Raw genomic sequence first — 16,054 nt, forward strand, 5'->3', positions numbered from 1 at the left:
TCCTTTATGGTAACGTTTTGGTGTTTTGAATGCATCCCGACATATTTGACAGTTTTTAGCTGCTTTGCGATGTTCCCCCCTCACACCTTTGTCAAATCCCTTTCATGTGTAGATATTTGCCAAAACGCGTATTGCCAAACTGAGCTAATCACATATACAGAAAATGAATGCAACTAAATCTACATATCAGACTTGTCATGGTGACTATAGCCATATTCTTTTTGAAACACTAGAGACAGTTGACACTTTAATGTGATGTAGAACTGTGGAGCACTGTAATGTTGCACAATATCATTAGTCATGTCATCTTACTGTATTTACCTCTTCTTTAAATCTTTACTCACTTGCTACATGTATATGTTGGAAGTAATATTTGTCAAGTGGAGTTCATTCCAAGAGCAACACACAGGTTTGATAAACAAAATATGTAGCGTACAGAGGTGAGACAAGGCGTTCAGGGAACAGATTGGCTGTATTGATACGGGTAGATGGAGCATGGCGTCTGTGTTTTTCAAATGGCTCACATAATGACGAGCCTCACTCTCACAAGAGTATTGTATTTTTCTAACATTTACTCTAATGCTCTGTCTTTGTACTCAGCACTGATGAGTGTGATTTACCATTTATTGCACATAGTGTTACTCACTATTACAGTAATTCTCCCTCTAAATGTTTTTTTCTTTCAGAACCCAATAATAACAGTGATGTTTGTGACAGTCACCTTAGCAGTACCAATTGAGAATTGTATATTACTGTTTTATGTAAAAGAAGAAAGAAAAAATAAACTATTTCAATACTTATACAACATGAAGGATGTTGCTTTGTGTTTTTTCGTGTGTGACTGAATCCACATGGCTGTAAACAATTTGCAAACCAACCAACATGTCATGGGCACTGGACCAGGGATTCTCAGACTGGAAGCAATCTCCTGCTGTGCTGCTAAACAAAGTTGTCAGATGAAAACTCAAATGAAGAAACAAACAAGAATGAAGAATGCTTTTTCTAAAAATCGATATCCATGCATTGCAGTAACTGGTGTGAGGCAGCACATTTTCATTCCCTGGGTGTCAAATACTGCCACTTTGTCACACTCCTCAGCATGTTATTTCAATGCCAAAGGCACCATGAGATGCACTGGACTTTCACCTGACTCAAATGTAATCCCTTCCCTGGCAAGACGTGCTGCTGAGAGCAACTAATATAGTATAAAATGTGTCTGTAGGGTGGGAGGGAAGTGAGATTGGGGTAGCCCATTCTCATTCCGTAGTGGTCAAATATTACTGCTCTGTCAGTGATTTTGGCATTCAAAACTAATGCCAAAAGCCACCTTTCACGGTAGTATGATACACTGCCAGGTTGGACGGAACCTGTCGTGGCAATATGATACACCACTGGATGGAGTCAGGTTGAAACACAGCCAGTAACAACATAATATAAGGAGCTGAAAGATCGCAATAGGGCACAGAGGGAGGAATGGTGGATGGCTCCAACTGACCCTGGATAAGTGTAGAGCCAAACCATGATGTTGTTTTCCTAAATCTAACCACCTGTGCTTTTGTTGCCTAATCCTAACCATGCGCTTTTGTTTACATCCAGGCATTGGTAGCACCATCCCAGAGCTCCACATTGGAAGACAGTTCACAATGTAAAAATAAGTGACAACTTGGGATGAAAACGTGTTGGAATGGGTCAAACAAAACCAGACGTTCACCCAGGAAACCGTAGAACATTAAGTAATTTATGTAGATTTCCATGTACTACCGTCAGTCACGGGACAGATTTATGCCACTACATTTTGTCATTACATGACATCACATTACAACACCAAAGGGTGTCACAAAGCGCTGATATTTGATAAAGATAATGTTAATGATGATTCCTCAAAAATGTGTTTTGCTAATGTAAAATAGATGCATACAAACTAATCAATATGAGATAATGTCAGAAAAAAGGCAGGAAAGAAGCTGGAATAAAACTCCATTACTGCATCCCAAGGAGCATTTCTCCTGCTCTGGGAAATATTTCAGCATTTGAGGTCTCAGGCCATCTGGTCCAGTCTGATCCCATAACTCATAACCCCCTTTAACTCTGCTGACAAGCCCAGTGCCTACAAGCTACCAGACAGTGCTGGTTCCCTGTTTACATTTTCAGCCAAATTAGTTTTTTGTTTTTTTTTCAATGTGACAACAACAATTTCAAAGGTACGTGTCTTGCTCAAAAGCAGTATCGTGTGCAATTGTGCTAATTGGCTAACTACCAAACACATAACTCAATGTGAGCAGCAGATACTGTAGGTCTGACTGAAAAGTGGAAAGGGGCTAACCCTGCAAATCTTCCAGGAACATCCAGCTAAATCAGGTGCTTCTCAGAACAAGGACAACACACTTCAGAGGAAGAGGCTGCAAATCAATCAGTGTGCTCCAGTCCTTTGCTCCTCTGTGACCTGACTGATAATATACATGGCTCATGTAGGGTTGTGTAGTTGAATTCAAAATAAAAGATTTTATATGGAGCATGTGCACAAAAAAAAGCTAAATTAAAACAAAAAGGGTAAACAAAATACAAAAAGTATGCATTTAAGGTAAATCAGTCTAACTCTGCAGGTGTCTGAGAGAGGAACCCAATGTTATATATTGGGTTGGTATTATTATATATGGTCTATTAATTAAAAGATATGATTAAATTATCAACTGTGCTTAAACTTCCATTGTAGTTTTTTGGGTTCTCTTGGTTAGGTTTATGCTACAAAAGTACTTGCTTAGTCTCAGGCAACAAATGTAAATTGTTTGGTGTAGTGAAAGTTTAGTTTAGTTTCAGTTTGGGTAAAATGTTGACTTTTGCTTTCACACAGGACACAAACAGTGGTCTCTAAGGTGAAAGTCCTGCGTTTGACCTGTGGTGTATTATGCTTTGTTTCTTTAGGTTCCTATTTTGGTTAGGCAACGAGGTCAAAGGTCTAGGGATGGTTAGACCTTGAAGCCACCACGCGTACAAAATACCGGCCCCAGGTAAAAAGTAACATGGAATGAGGCTCCTTCCAAATAAGGAGATATTTGTGGGGTCTTGTGATTGATCACAGCAGGTGAGAAGTTGTTTACTGACAAATGTATTGATGCCTGTACCTATATAAGAGACTTGCATGAGCTGTAAGATAGAGAGATTCGCATTGGTCCTGAATCCTCTCCCAGGCAGACCATGGTGCCTGGTGGATGCTGAACTTTGTTGTAATAAATTGATTATTATGCAACCAAGTCAGTGTCAGCGGAGGTTTCTTCATCTTCCACACATCATTGCTACTTAAGAAACAACGACAGACCCATCCATACAGCCTAACCTCCTTTGTACACAGACTCTCACTCTTTATACTGTGTCAATTGGCCTGATCATCTCATAATGACCCATGCCTCATGTTGATATTTTAGTTTGGCTGCAGAAATGAGGTAGGTCAGCCTAGCTTGTAAAGGCAACCTGAGGACAAAAAAAGTCCATAAATTATTGCTTATTATTTGCCTGTTGCTTATTAATTATTGCTCTGAGTGCAGGATTATAACAGAGGGCCGCTCAGATCTTCTCCCACCTGAACTACGTTGTGCTCAACAGTCAGAAAACAATGTTTAGGGATGTTTTAGAAAGAAAAACTAAACCTTAACAATCAAATAGGATTATGAAAAGTGAGGGGGGTCATGTCCCCTAACCACCCCCTAACCACATTTTTAAGTTAAAAAAAGCAATATATGTGGGTTTTTAGTAGTGTTGTTGACTGATTCAAATGACAACTATTACATTTCTTTATATTGTAATAAACATGCATAGTGAATGCCCTCTAAAGGTTGAAACCAGGCTAATTTAATTCTGCTATTGGCTGATCCTGGTAGCAGAACCCTGTCTATATCACCAAGTGAGTCCCCTGTCACCGCCCTATCACTGCCTTCTCACCAACTTACTTTTTTTTTTTTTTTTAAAGATAATTTTTTTGGGGCTTTTATTGCCTTTCGACAGGACAGTGTGAGCGTGAAATGGGTAGAGAGAGAGAGGGGGACATGCAGCAAAAGGCCGAGGCCGGACTCAACCTGCAGCCGCTGCAGCAAAGACACATCCTCTGCAAATGGGGCGCCACTCTATCCACTGAGCCACCAGGTGCCCCCAACTTACTATTTTATGTGTGTGTACACAGGACAGGAAGGTGCTGTGGATCAAGAGGGGGCACCACTGGGTAATTAGGCTTGTCTTGGCCCCCCTCCCAGCTCTGCCAGTCTTTGAGACTTTGCATTCCAGGGAAGAGGCACTCAAGCTAAAAGTGGGAGGTTCTTTAAATATTGTTCTTAACAGCATATCAGATAAGCAAACAGCCTCTCTGGAAGTATCAAGGTTCCTGTAACCTTGTGTAGTTGGAGCTTTCAGAGTAAATGCTTTAAGTTGCTGAGTCTTACTGTCTTTGACATTATGACTTTCTTTTGATTTATAGACACCAATTTAATAACAAGGCATGCATTATGATCTTTTTCCAAAGACAAAAAAGTCTGATATTTTACTTATAAACTGACTTCATTTTGGACATTTTGTTCAAAAAGCTGTCCTTTCACTTTAAGATGCCGGACACATTGTGCATGCAGTAGGCCTTTTTTCTGATCTGATGGTCAGTCATCCTTGATTAGTGTTGCTGTTATAGAAAGCTCTATGCATAATGCCTCCCAGTGTGCCATCAGTCATGTTATGACACTCTGCCATAGAGAGAAAGTACAGCTGGTGCACATTTAGCCCAACTTTCCTGCACACAGTGTTGCTCTCAATGCTGATGCCTGACTGAGAGTGAGCGTCATTCTAATGCATACAAACTAAAGTAAAACTCTCATATTATGAATTTTAACCAGTCAATTGGAACATTTTTCTCCTAAAATACGGAACCATCTTTTAATCTGACAGCTTCAATGGCTGCCCATTATCTCTTTTTACTTTCATAGCGGCAAGGTTTCACTTTAATTGTCTTCCTAGACGTATCATTTCAGAGTAGAAAGTGTCCTGTTTGATATTGTAAATCTTCTTATTGTCTAAAATTTAATGTATATGACCGTTAGCTAATTTAAAGTTCTACCAAAGCACGGATTCATAACATTTAAGTGTGTTTTAATGTGTAATTATCTGAGTTCCAATTAAGCTGATTAGCACGGTAAATCACAAACAGCTTCTCCACAGCCTAACACACTGTTTCATCCACTTTGGTGTTGGGGGACTAAAACACACAAAGAATTGCTCCCCTTGAATGGTAAACCCTTTCAAACCCGAGCAAATGGGCTTGATTTCTTTATTAAAAAAAAAAAAAAAAAAAACATGGAAGAAATTACCCCCAAATTTTATTCTAAATTCTTTTGTATTCAAAAAATACAAGAATATAACCTGAAAATTAATTATTTTTAAAACATAATTATAAATATGTAATTGTTTTTTCTCTATGCAGTTTTCCCTAGCTCTTAAAAAATAATTTTCTAAATTATTAGAAATTTTATTACAAATTTCTTGCAATCTGTTAACAAAGTTGCTCATCCTCTTTTTCCCTATACATCTGAAAAAATTGCACCAATTCACTCAAGGTTCAAAGGTTTAAATACTTGTGAAAAGCATCAATAGGTAACACAAGAAAAGTGATGTTGCTCTAGGTTTCAAAGGGCTAAACAAAGCACAAAGCAGATTGTGACCCTCAGCTGTTCGCCCTCATTTTAGTTTTTTTGCCCTGAAATGATCTTCCTGTTCATGCAGCAGTGTGCTGGGAGGTGTGGTGAGGCATGCTCAGTATAAATGAGTTTGCGGTGTGGAAAGAACAGGTTGATATGGTGTCGGGCTCAGTGCTAAGGACCACAGTCATGAAGCAGAAAGAGTTCAGCCAGGTTTCAGTCCTGTATGAAATATTAGTCCACGGCATACAGCACTGAGGAGACTAATCCATCTTTTGAACTTGTGAAAGAGCATCCAACTGTTTTTTACCCCCCAAGTGTTGCAGACAGTGTTATTAATTTTTGAGAAGTGCTTCACTTCACAGAGCCTTATCGCCGAGCCTTTTGTGGCAGATTTTTGTGCCGTGCCACCACACGCTGGATCGTAGAGCAGTGTGCCTCTCTGTTTACCTCTAACTTATGATGCATTTCATTGCCTGCTCTATTTTCCTCAGGCACATGTTTTTAGTTTTGGTATATGATTTGTTGATGAAAAGCAGCTGTTCAAGGTCCCACGATTAAACTTAAATCAACCTGTTTGCTCCCATTAAGACCACAGGACTGTAAAAGCTGTCATGCAGAAGTCAAAAGCTGAACTTATATTGATGGAACCTTTGCATCTTTCGATCAGTTAATTCATGCCTTTAATTTGCCAAAGACCCACAGACACCCAATCCAAGATTTTACTCGTAAACATTTCCCTGGTTTTCCTACTATGCCTCCTTCTCCCTCGGTTGATGGAATATTTAATATTAATCCCCATCTCAAAGGTACCATTACCAAGTTGTACAACATTTTTCTCACGTGCCTACCTTCAGACTCTGACAGTCTACGTAGTACTTGGTCCAGCGACCTTAATATTGAGATAGATACTGAGGTCTGGCAGTCAATTTTGAATAGGATCCACACATCATCCATTTGTGCGTGTCACAGGGTTTTGCAGTCTAAGGTAGTTCACAGGGTCCACTGGTCTAAAATTAAACTAGCCCGCATCTATCCTGGCACCAATTCAAACTGTGATAAATGTCATCTGGGCCCAGCTAATCTAACCCACATGTTTTGGACATGTCCAGCCCTGTCTTCATTTTGGAAATCTGTTTTCAACTCTCTTTCGTCCATTATATCTGCCAACATTCACCCCTCACCCTTAGTTGGCCTTTTCGGTGTCCTACCCACTGACCTTTCTTTGCCATCCTATTTTGTTGAACTTGTAGCATTTCTCACATTGTCATTTATGAAATTAGAAAAAATTTTTATGGCTCCAACATAAAATTTTCTAAAATCTGGCTACCTTTCTTAGAATATGTCAGTTCCCTTCAGCTGAATGCTGTCCAAACTACTAAACTACTACTTTATTTTTATTTTATTTTATTTTTTCTTTTCCCTTTGTTTTTGTTGCTGATTTATTTTTTCTTGTCTTTGTATAATTTGTTCTTTTGCCTACATCCAGAGACCTCCTCTTAGTTAATTATACATATTCATACGAAGGTTTTTGTATTGTATGTATGCTTCTTGTGTCGAAAGCTTCATAAATAAATCATACACACAAAAAAAAACCAGCTGAACTTAACTTTTGTCCAATCAGAAAAATCACGTTACTGGAGAAGATGTATAGCTTTACTTCAAGCCTGTTTTGGCAATAATAAATCACAACAAAATCAAGTCTTTAAAGTTAATAAATAATTGTGCAAGCCAAAAGACAAGTTAGCAAGTAAAAAAAGTGAAAGCACACAAGGATAGATACACATTTAAAGAGTACATTAATACAATAACCAAATAAATCAATAAAGAAGAGGAAGAGGAGGAGGAGGAGGAAGAAGAAAGGAAAAAAGCAGGGGACAGAAAACATCATGGTTGTCCATTCCCATTGGGTTTTTAATTAAGACAGCTATCTCTATTATGTGAAGAATATTTTAAATCAAAATCAAATTCGCACTTTGATCAATTAGGTCCCAGTTGAAGAGAGAATCAATTAGTTAAATAAAATTTTTTAAAAAGTGCTTTCACTTGTGACGTGTGATTTCGTTAACAAAGAAAGACATTAAAATGTCCAAATAAATATCAAGTGTCTTCCCCTATGGCCATGTTTCACAGGAATAAACTGCTGGTGCCAAACAAAATTACATTTCGAAAAAGATGGAGGAATGTTACTATTCACACTATAAACAGGTTGCTCACGTAAAGTCTTGTCTTTGAGGCTGAAAGGTTCTTTCGTACACATCATGCGTGAAGAGTGATGTCATTAAGTTGCCCTTCAAAATGGGAAGGCAGAAATCTGGAAAAGACAACAACAAAAAAAATCCTTCTGCTGCAGCTCTCCCTTCTTTGTCCTAAGCCCCTCCCACCAGATGACCATTGTGTATTCACTTCATACAGTAACACAGTGTTTCCCATACACTGATTTATTTAATATTTTTTGTCAATGTACAGTTTCACACAGAGCATTCGCTCAGCCACTCCTTGCAGCACTCACTCTCTGTTTATCAGACCACAAATGAGACATTAATTAGCCAGCTAGCCACCCCATGGTCCATAGACCACTATGGACTACTTTCCTGGGAGGAGAGCAGGCAGCAGCCCAGGAGACAGACCTGCGGTTGATGGCCTGTCCCGCAAAGAAACACTAGTGCCAGGTGTCACAGCGGGCTGGTGGCCAGCGCTTACATCGGGTCTCAGTTGTGTAATGGCAGCAACAGAAAGTTTCTGCTGATCTGGCTGCACATCAATTAGAAACATTTTCTCTCCATCTCTGAAACACTTCTTTGTTTTTGACTCATTTTATTTATTCATTTATTTTATCAGATTCTCTTATAGCATCTTTTTGATAAATGTCTTCCTATTTTGGGTTGCTTTGCAGTTTTCAGGTTTTCTTACTTTTCCGTTTTTAGTAGGGCCATTCTCGTCTGAACACGGCCTAACTCACTTCAACCTTCACACCCTTAACTTCCTGCCTTGATCAGTGAGGGGCAAAACTGACTAATATAGAGGAATTCTAAGGGATACTGGGCTGGATTTAAAAGATAATGCTGGTGATATTCTATTTTTTTTTATAGTCAACAAACTTATGTTGAATGTGTCCTTGGGATTTGTTGAGGAAAATATAGAATCACATCAGCTTTATCCTGTTAATTTGTTTTAGTGTGCCATTTACTGGAAAACAGATCCATTGTTTCGTTTGGGGTTTATCTGATCAGATAAAGGTTGTACTGTGTAATACATTTATTGTTCATCATGAAGCTCTGCTCATATACAGTACATAAGTTACATAAACATAACCATCACTGCTCTGATCTTAACTCTCCGTCACAATAGCATTCATTAACATTGTTATGGTTTGAGTTTAAAACCAGTACTGTTAATTAACCTTTGGGAGCACCTCTGTGTCTCACGATGAATGCAAAACTAGAGTTACCACATCTGGGCTGTATGCCTCCATGCACCAAGCAATCTTCAGTTACAGTTTACATCCATGTCTGTGGAAACATGGATGCTTCACACACATCTTCACCCTGGCAGCACAGAAGATCTTAACAATCAGCACAGTTTCAAGATGATTAGACATTTGGGAATTTAGCATATTAATTTATCAGTTATGGACAAAAACATGTTTTGCGAGGTCACAGTGACCTTGACCTTTAACTTTTCAACCACTAATTCTAATCAATTTATTGTTGAGTACAAGTGGACTTTTGTGCCAAATTTGAACAAAATTCCTCGAAGTGTTCTTGAGACATTGCATTTATGAGAATAGGACGGTGTGCAGACGGACAGAAAAGGGACAACCCAAAAACATAATGCTTTCGGCCATGGCAGCCCGCTCTCATTCTGAACTCAAAAAATAGAGCCACTTTGTCAGCGCTTTTGGCGTAGAAGCATGACACCTAAAGGTACTTTTTATGTGCGCATGAAACAGAACTGAACCGGTCACAGTGTTATTACACACCAGAGGATGGCACCTGCCATGTCAACATGATATGAACACAAGTGGCGTCACTTGAGTACATGACCAGATGGAACGAGTGGCATGTCAATAAAACGCTGCAAGATGGTGTAAAGTTGAAACACAGCTGGTAACGATATAATATAAGAGTACCTCTAGGGCAGTGGATGGGTCCAAAATACCCTAGACTTCCATGCAGGAGTCCAGTGTTCATGTCCCATCTGAATGTGATGTTTTTTTTTCTTCACATTATCATGTGCCTCTGTCCCTTAATTCTAACCCAGCATGACTTTTTGGCTTAATCCTAACCCCCCATGCCAGCATGTGTGTGTGTTGACGTCCCAGCATTTGTTGCAATGTGCTTTTGTTGCCTAAACATAACCTTGTGCTGTGTAATCCCACCATGTGCATTTGTTGACCTCACAGTAGCAGCATCCCAAAATGTAAAGATCAGACGCAGAAGGTTACCTACAGCATAATATGTCGTCGTAGAAATCCACTGCAAAGGGGCAATATGTGATGAGTTGGGATAGGAACGAGTAGGCCATGGCTATCGCTGGCATAGAGGAATAATAAAACTTAAATAACAAAGTAATGTGGGTAGTTGCTCGTTATTTTAATAGATTTGATATATGAGGTCAAAGCTGGATAGAGATAAAACTGAAGCATGGTAATGAAGTGATTTTCAGCCCTGAGATTACTCAAACTCTGAGGACTTTGGAGGTGAAAGCACTAAATCTGCACTGTCAGTTTATAGTCTCATTTCTGTAAAATGATGAGCTATAAATAAAGCAAATAAAGATTCTGGAGTTATTTGGCTCTATCAGACAGATTTAGTGTGGCAGAGCGCAAAATGAGCATTTCCCCTGTCTGTTAGCCTCTTTATGACTCTTCATGGGACTTTATTGATCACAATGGTGAAATCAGTTTGTTGCAGCAGCCACAGATGTGATGGGCTTCAGCGTAATATAAATTGCAAATAGTAATAATGATTATATTACAGAAAATAAGGCATATTGGACGTTCCTCAGCATCGCTGTCAAAACAGTGACTTTTTGATCACGTGGTATACAATACAGTCGTGCACGTGCGCGCGCGTCAGCGGCGGATAAGAGAGGTGAAGCATCGCAGGAGGTGTCAGGCTGCTGCTCACCATGCCAGGCTGCCAGCTGCTGCGTGTCTGCGCCTCAGACCCGGAGAACATCCGTCTCTCATGTTCCTGCTCCGAGGCTCTCTAAGCGGACCATGCGGCTGTTCACCGTCTCAACTTTGCTCCTGTTCTTCTGCAGCTCAGGTATGGATTCATTTGATGAATTTATCAACACTTCACGTCATTTAACGCCACTTTTATGCTGTCGTTTGGCTTCAAAACTTCCAAACACGCGTATTTCTTTTTCTTTTTTTTCTTTTTTTTGGAGATGCGCGCAACTTGGAGCGATCCACACTGGTCCAACGTAGTCTTTGCTTTTAAATTGAGCAGATTTTTGATTCGGGCTTATTTTTATGGAAAGCTCCTATTTGGATTGAATTAAAATATCGGGTGCTACACATTTACAATTGACATCCATACGAAATTGTAGTCTCTTGGCACGCGCTCCTGTGCGTCTGGAACGATCCAGGGAAGTTTCCATTAGGATAGTTGATCATCAATACAGGAACAAATGTGACTCCACTTAAAACAGTGACATGTCTCAATGAGTTTGACCTCTTATTCTTCCGCGATAATGTTCCGCAGTAATCGCAGTGGCAGAGTTGAGAGGAGCTTTTCCTTTCCGTCAAGTCAGCTGATGATATTTATTTTATCAGTCTTGCGCTGTGGTGGAAAACGACCCTTTTAGGGGGGAAGGAGTACCAAATCAGCCTTCTCCCAATTGTCCATTACAGATTAAAGTAGAGGAATAAAAAATTACAATATTTTACTGCGAAATATGTAGTTGATGTCACAGGACAAGATTTTACTTAAAATTGCAATATTTTACTGTTCAGTGTGATGGAGTTGATGTAACAAGATAACATTTAACAGCAATTATATTATTTAATGTGAAATATGATGGGGTGGATGTCACAAGATAACATTAAACAAAATGTCAAAACATTTTACTATTTTACATAAGATGTCATGGAGTTGATCTAACAAGATAGCATTTAAGCTTATTAAAAATCACAATATTTTACTATGAAATGTGATGTGATAAGATAACATGTAAATACTCAATTGAAGATTAAGTACCTTACAATTATCTACCTTCTACAACTGACCATATTTACCATAACATCTACTACTGATTCAGATATTTTACTGTGAAATGTGACTGAATTGTATTGTATGAATTGTGGCTGCTGTTAAATGCATTTCTATGGACTACATTGGCAGGCAAAGCGTTACAACAGCAAAAAAGAACTTTTTTTGCATAATACCTCATCCTCTTTCCTTTTCAATGCCAGCACGTGCTTAATTATTCAACAAATGCAACATCCATTCTCATTTCTGATGTATGACCCTCAATATGGTCTTAAAAGTCCCTTTTATTGAACAGGAACTATTATCAACAGGGGCGTAGCACCAAATTCTGAGCCCTATGCATGAGCAGCCTCTGTGGGCACCCCAACCTTTCTCTCTTGACCCATGCCTTTCTCACCTTTTGATTTTTATTCAATGAAGTCAGTTTGTCTTATTTCTTTCTTTTTTTGATTTCCTTTTTTGGGGAAAGATATGACAGTATACCATGTTGCTCCAGCAGCATGAGCAGTCACTCACTCGGCTCTAGCTGCATTTAGAGATGGATCCTAGTGACTGAACCATTTTGTACCTTTAAGTTGTGTTAGGGGCCTCAGAAAGGTTCCACTATTTTTTGATACAAAGTTTAGTCTTTCTACTGATTTAATCAGTACATTTCACTTCGTGTTGGAACAAATTACTTAAAAATAAAAAAAATGTAAACAAAACGAAACTTTTCATTTAAGGCTTTGGAGTTGTCTCCCTCCCATTGGGGCCCTATTTTAATCAGTCCCACTTTACCTTCACTACAACACTTCACTCCTGATTATCGGTTTTGAAACTTTTGCTTGGACACAAATACACAAATAATGGAATTTTCAGAATTTTTACCCTTTAAATGGCAGGTTTTTCTCATGATGCCGGTATGTTTTTAGATGAAAAAACACCAAAAAATAAATTATTTTCAATAAACTACATGCTAAATAGATCTTTTTTGATTATCACAGCCTAGGATATGATTAGCCAGTGATTAGCTGCAACATTGATTTTTATACATTTTATTTTTTGTGCAGTGTCAAATACTCACACTAATACTTTTCAAATCAGGTGGTACACATTAATATTATTTTCTAACATTAGTCCTAATCATAAATATCTAATATTCATTAATTTTCAGAATTTTAACCCTTTAAACCCAGTTTTTTTGTCATGATGACACTATGTTTTTAGATGAAAAAAAAAACCCACCAACAACACAGAAATTAATTATTTTCATGATAAGATTTTAGAATATTTTGTACTTTTATTGTTGTATTTTTACAGCCTGGCATATGTCAGTGATCAGCAGCAACTTTGACTGTGAGAGTGCACCTGGTGGATATAGAATGTATTTTCTCCATATTCTTCATATAGGTGGGAAATAGTAATAATAAAATTAAAAATTCTATGGCAAAAGCCCAGAATGACACCCAGAATTAAATACAATGCATGTTTTTATGCATTGATGACTGTGAGATTAAAAATGTTTTGCACTTAACAATATAGATGTAATACTGTTGTTTCCACAGTGTATTTTAGACTCATTGCAGGAGCTGAGCTAGAAATTCCAAGATCAAACAAAAGTACACAGTCTTGTCAAAATGTAATATGTATGAATACAGTCAAAATTATCAATAAATGAAGAAAAAAAGCATGTAAAATGGGCCAAACAGTCCATGAGGGTTAAGATATGATAACAGGGAGCTGCATTAGCATCTAAAACATTTAAAGTGTAACTGTGGTCAGAATAAAATGACAGATCTGTCAGTGTGATCATGACCTAAAGCCACACCTATTGGTTCATGGAATTTATTATTTTGGATGAATGAGTATTTTGAAGAACACCAAAGAAAGCTAGTTTACTATAAATAAATTATTTTACAGTATAAATAGTGAAATATCAACTTTCAAAGCAAGATGTGATGAAACATTGCAACAAGATGCTGCAAAAATAAATGTACCGCCACCAACTCAAATGCAGCTGAATAATTAAGCAAATCTGTCACATCAATTTGAGATGGTCAGAGTGCAAGAAACCAAAAGTCAGATTATTCACCAAACTCAAACTGAATTTCCCTTTAGGAAATGAATAAATATGTAAATGAAAAAAATGAGCAAATGTGTTGGTGGAGGCCAGTTAACGTGGTAAGAATGATATCACACAAATACACGTAATAATTGACTTTGGGGTGTGTGTGTGCGCGTGTGTGTGTGCGCGCGCATGTGTGTGTGTTTTTGCATATGCGTGCGTGCTACAGGGCTGGCTCTGCAGATCCAGTGCTACCAGTGTGAGGAGATGACACACGACTGCTCCACACCAGAGTTCATCGTCAACTGCACGGTGAACGTGCAGGACATGTGCCAGAAGGAGGTTCTGGTGAAGGATGATGGTGAGTCACGTCTGAGGAAAGCTCGGTCCTCCTCTCTGCTGTCATAACTGTGTTTATCTGTCTGTCAGGAAATCTCAGAGCAGAACAGACTCAGAGTCAAATCTGGACGGATTGGCCTCAATCCAAGAAAAGCTGATTAGATTTTGGTGGTGATATTGATCTGGGATTTCAACCTTGAATCGAGGGACTTGATTCAGAATCTGAAGAGCGCTCTTTGTTTATTTTTGGCATGAAATCAATATAGCTTAGAACTGAAGTAATAGGAGTGATGTCTGTGTGTGGAGAACTATTGAGTGTTGCTCTCTCCAAGCGCCATCTAGTTGTTCGTGAGCAGGATTAGTTTGTTTGTACTGTGCAGCCTCAGCCTCGGGGTGCAATGTGCATTGTCGTGCTCAGACAGTTAGATCTTCAGAATCAAAGGAAATATTGTCATGTTCCTAAAAAAAAAAGAATGATCTGAAATGACGCCAAGCAAAGCGCTTGTATTGCTGGTGTGTTTGAAGTATCCTTTAATGTAAAGACGACACAAAGAAGGAGAGCTCTCCGCCACGCTCAGCCAGAGGCCGGGCTCTCTGCTGCAAGCAGAAATCAAACTGATCTGAGGTCAGCAGGGACGAGCGCTTCAGTGCGCCATAAGTATCATGATGGGATGAAAGTCTTAGCTGCGGGTCAGTATTTGAGGTAGTGGTCATGGATATAAACTATTCCATTTCCATCTGAGGAAAAAATCTATAAGCTCACGCTGTGCATACAATGGCAGGTGTGTGTCCCTGAATGTGTGTGCAGAACTTTCTGGAAACTTTAAGTCCAGCAAATGTATCCAGCCAATATCAGCTTGATACAGATATGATGATATCTGCGTATATGAAGACCAATAAGCAACAAGAAACTGCAGTACAGTGATGACAAAGACATGTTTGATGACATTCAGGAACAGTGTATCACTATAACCATTATCAGCTCCCACCGAGGACAGCCGGAGTCAAATTCTTTGTTAAAATTTGTTAAAATAAATTCAGTAATTTTAGTAATCAGTGAGGAGAATAGTACATACTACAAATTCCTACACTTTTTGGTTATTTTACAGGCTGGTTCCTCCATGTTTTACTGCCATATACTTAAAGGGGTAAAATTCCAAAATGAAGAATTCCAATGTGTTATTTACATGGATAAACCCTTTGAAACCTGGGTGAATTTTTTTTATTTTTTTTCCAAAACATGGACAGAAGGCAATGAGCAATTTAACAAGACATGGCCAAAAATTAGTAAGACATTTATAAAAAGGGTCACAACAAAATTATCTGAAAATAAGAAGAAAAAATAAATAAAAAAGGAAAGAAAATGAAAATTTAAAATTAGCACTAAAATTGTTAAGAATAGTTTTGTAGATGACTGGAAATGCCTTTTAAAATACATTTAACATGGTTAAATCAAATTTCGCAAACTACCACACCCAGATAGTTTGATTGGAAGTCGATTTTCTCCGTCTTGTTAGCCAGACTGTAACTGGATTTGGACTTGGCCTTCTGCATGTGCTCCTGGTGACTGCACCGGCCTCCCTCAATGGTTAGGGACTGTTAATTATTATTATAATAATTAACAGTCCCTAACCATTGAGGGNCAGATAGTTTGATTGGAAGTCGATTTTCTCCGTCTTGTTAGCCAGACTGTAACTGGACTTGGACTTGGCATTCTGCATGTGCTCCTGGTGACTGCACCGGCCTCCCTCAATGGTTGGGGACTGTTAATTATTAGTATT

General features: G+C 38.6%; 1 protein-coding gene across 1 annotated transcript in view; it reads left to right on the plus strand.

The window, feature by feature from the left end:
- Positions 1–10,817: 10,817 nt before the first annotated feature.
- The window catches only part of LOC121949348 (ly6/PLAUR domain-containing protein 1-like), a 24,323-nt gene continuing 19,086 nt past the window's right edge, over positions 10,818–16,054 (plus strand). Inside the window, exons 1-2 of the mRNA XM_042495012.1 lie at positions 10,818–10,942; positions 14,164–14,295. Coding sequence (XP_042350946.1) covers positions 10,894–10,942; positions 14,164–14,295 — 181 coding nt within the window. The 5' untranslated portion in view covers positions 10,818–10,893. The remainder of the gene's footprint in view (positions 10,943–14,163; positions 14,296–16,054) is intronic.

The sequence above is a fragment of the Plectropomus leopardus genome, chromosome 10 (assembly GCF_008729295.1).
Source record: "Plectropomus leopardus isolate mb chromosome 10, YSFRI_Pleo_2.0, whole genome shotgun sequence".
NCBI classification, from domain to species: domain Eukaryota; kingdom Metazoa; phylum Chordata; class Actinopteri; order Perciformes; family Serranidae; genus Plectropomus; species Plectropomus leopardus.